This window comes from Aquarana catesbeiana, linkage group LG05, assembly GCF_042186555.1.
Source record: "Aquarana catesbeiana isolate 2022-GZ linkage group LG05, ASM4218655v1, whole genome shotgun sequence".
Lineage (NCBI taxonomy): Eukaryota > Metazoa > Chordata > Amphibia > Anura > Ranidae > Aquarana > Aquarana catesbeiana.
In genome coordinates, this window is record NC_133328.1 from 62,126,110 (window position 1) to 62,128,751 (window position 2,642).

The 2,642-nt window shown below is 39.9% G+C and overlaps 1 protein-coding gene across 2 annotated transcripts in view; it reads left to right on the plus strand.

Moving 5' to 3' along the window:
- YME1L1 (YME1 like 1 ATPase) overlaps positions 1-580 on the plus strand; it is a 49,158-nt gene extending 48,578 nt beyond the window's left edge. For both annotated transcript variants that reach the window (XM_073629819.1, XM_073629820.1), the window contains one exon: positions 389-580. In XM_073629819.1, the coding sequence (XP_073485920.1) occupies positions 389-532 (144 nt within the window). In that variant the 3' untranslated portion in view covers positions 533-580. The remainder of the gene's footprint in view (positions 1-388) is intronic.
- Positions 581-2,642: the final 2,062 nt, after the last annotated feature.

Consider the following 2,642-nt stretch of genomic DNA (forward strand, 5'->3'; position numbering starts at 1 on the left):
GCACATCTGTAGTTCAAAAAGCAGGCTTTGTGAAATGTGTGACACAGCAATGCACATTCACAGGGAAAGTGGCTCATAGAATTCAAAGAAGTAAATGTGTGGGGATCTTCTGAAAGTATGTTTACGCACCTGAAGATATTTCAGTTTAATAGAAGTAGGCTAGAAATAATTGAAATTAGTGTGGAAATTAATGAGATTATGCTTTGATATCCCATGGCATATTATCCTTAATTCTGGGTTTTTGGGTTCTAAGAGTACACCATCCCTGGACATTAACCAAATGTATAACTTAAATATACTCACTTTACAGAGATGCTGACATACACTGCATAGTGGAGTGAGCTGCAAACCTTCTTTAATCATGCTGATTTTTTTTTTTCTTTTTAAGGATTCATATGAACGGGCAAAAGTTATTCTAAAAACTCGTGCCAAGGAGCACAAGAACCTGGCAGAGGCTTTATTATTGAACGAGACGTTGGATGCCAAAGAGATTCAGATGGTAGTAGAAGGAAAGAAGCTGGAAAAAAGATGATACAGTCGGGACAATATAATAAACTGTGGACTTTTTGTTTTATTGTCACTGCAGCATAGCTCATTTGTTATTTCACTTATTTTTACTTAAGGTATGCTTTCTGATTCCTCAATTTAAATATTCAGATGTCATCTATTGCAACATGTGGCTTCTCGGAAGTTCTATTAGGCAGTATGTTGAGGTCTGTAAAGAGAGGCAGTGCAGATGTGGGGGGGGGGGGGGAGATATCTCAGGGCAGAATGATTGGTGACAGGCAGCAGAAATATCCCACAATGCATCTCCCTGGCATGGTGTTGCCAGTGTTTGATGTTTAAGAGGCTTTGTCTGTCACTGCTACTGTTTACACTCAGTACGTGGCCTCTTGGTGCTCCAGTCATCTACTGCCAGTATGTGTGTCCATGTGTAAAGCAACTGCACAACATAAAGCTATCCTACTTGAATGCTTGACACCTTGTGAGTACCAGAAATCAAGATCACCATGTCTAGAGGAGGAACCTGCTGCTCTTCTGCAAAACTATAGAGACAACAGACTTCATTTGACATCTAAATAGGTTTATGTAAGCAATATTGGTTACTTTAAGCCTTTGGTTAATTTGATCTAATTTCTGTCTTCAGGAAAGAGCTAACTTCTAGGCCAAGGGATTCATAAAGCCTGATCCTTACCAGCCTAATTTCTGGTAAGGATTTAGACTTGAAAATGAGTTACTTGTGGTGGTGGGGCACAAGCGCTGTGAGAATATATAAGTTCAGGCACCTAGACAAGCCCACACATACCTGCTTCATTTCCGGATAGTGTTGAAACTTGCCCCTCTCTCCACTCCTTTATACTTTCATCTTGGCTCATTACTAGGATGGGTTGGCTCTCTGCCCTGTAGAAATTTGTGAATGTGGAGGGGTTCTGCAAGCAATGGCTCTACCAATAAAGTTAGAAGCTTTGAACTGTAAGAAATGGGCAGCAAAGGTAGGCACTTCTGGTTGCCTTCACTGTGTGCATATAATTTGGCTTTTTTTTTTTTTTTTAACGGTCAACTCCGAGCCGCATATGGTATGATCGGTGCACATGGTCATTTAGTATGAGTGCTTGGATCCTAAATTTAGCAGAACAGAAGGCCAATTTAAGTGCTCCTTTTTATGTAACCTAAAACTTTCTGATGAACACTCTCATTCATATATATATATACATACACACACACACACACACATGATCACTCCACCTACTTCAGTTTGTGTGTGTATAATCTAGATTGAGTGATTTGTCACCAGTAGAGAAAAGCAAAGACAATAAAAGCATTGTCAAAAGTTGTAACCCTTCCTCATTGTACTAAACGTATATTATCAGAGCTTACAGCACACTCATGGTGTTAGCGTGTACATGTGTGTGGCATTGCCTCCACAATCTAAAATATATGGTGACACGCAAGCAAAAAAACAGCCTTGGCTTGATTGTGGTGTTTGACTTGAGTTGCCTAATCGTGTAAACTTATAGTTGTATTCAAATTTGAACCCGACTTAATAGGTCCAAGGTAACAACAGTTACATGATAGATTTTAAATCCATCCCATCAGTGTTCTATGGATCCTAGGTGTCAGCTGCACCAAGGAAGGAACTCCTGAGAGATTAAGCCTTCTCAACTGATTCCAGAGCTTCAGTGGGTAGTGGAGGGTGCCAGCATTTGACACTTAAAATAAGGCAGAACTTAGTGCCAGGAAGTGGGATCAAATCTCAGTTTAGAGTGAAGTTGAGGCCCTGTGTGTGACCACTGGAGCCATCGCCTAAAGTTCAAAGGGCTTCATAAGGATTGATTTTACTGATTAATGCAGACCACTTGCTGCAATTTTATCATTGTTACCTTAGGCACAGGTCAGATTAACTTCATTGATTTTATTTTGGCAAGGCCTGGAGTAAAAAATATGCAATTTTGCTTAGAATATGTCCAGATTATTATTATTTTTTTACAGTTAGGCTAAGCATACTTAAGGCCACTAAGACAGGCAATATATTCATTTTTTCGTTTTGTTCAACCAGCAGGTTGAACAAAATAAAAAAGTGCATCTTGTGTGTGGATGGGGGAATCTCCCCCGCTGAGCTATTGTATTTTGCCGGCTGGGAG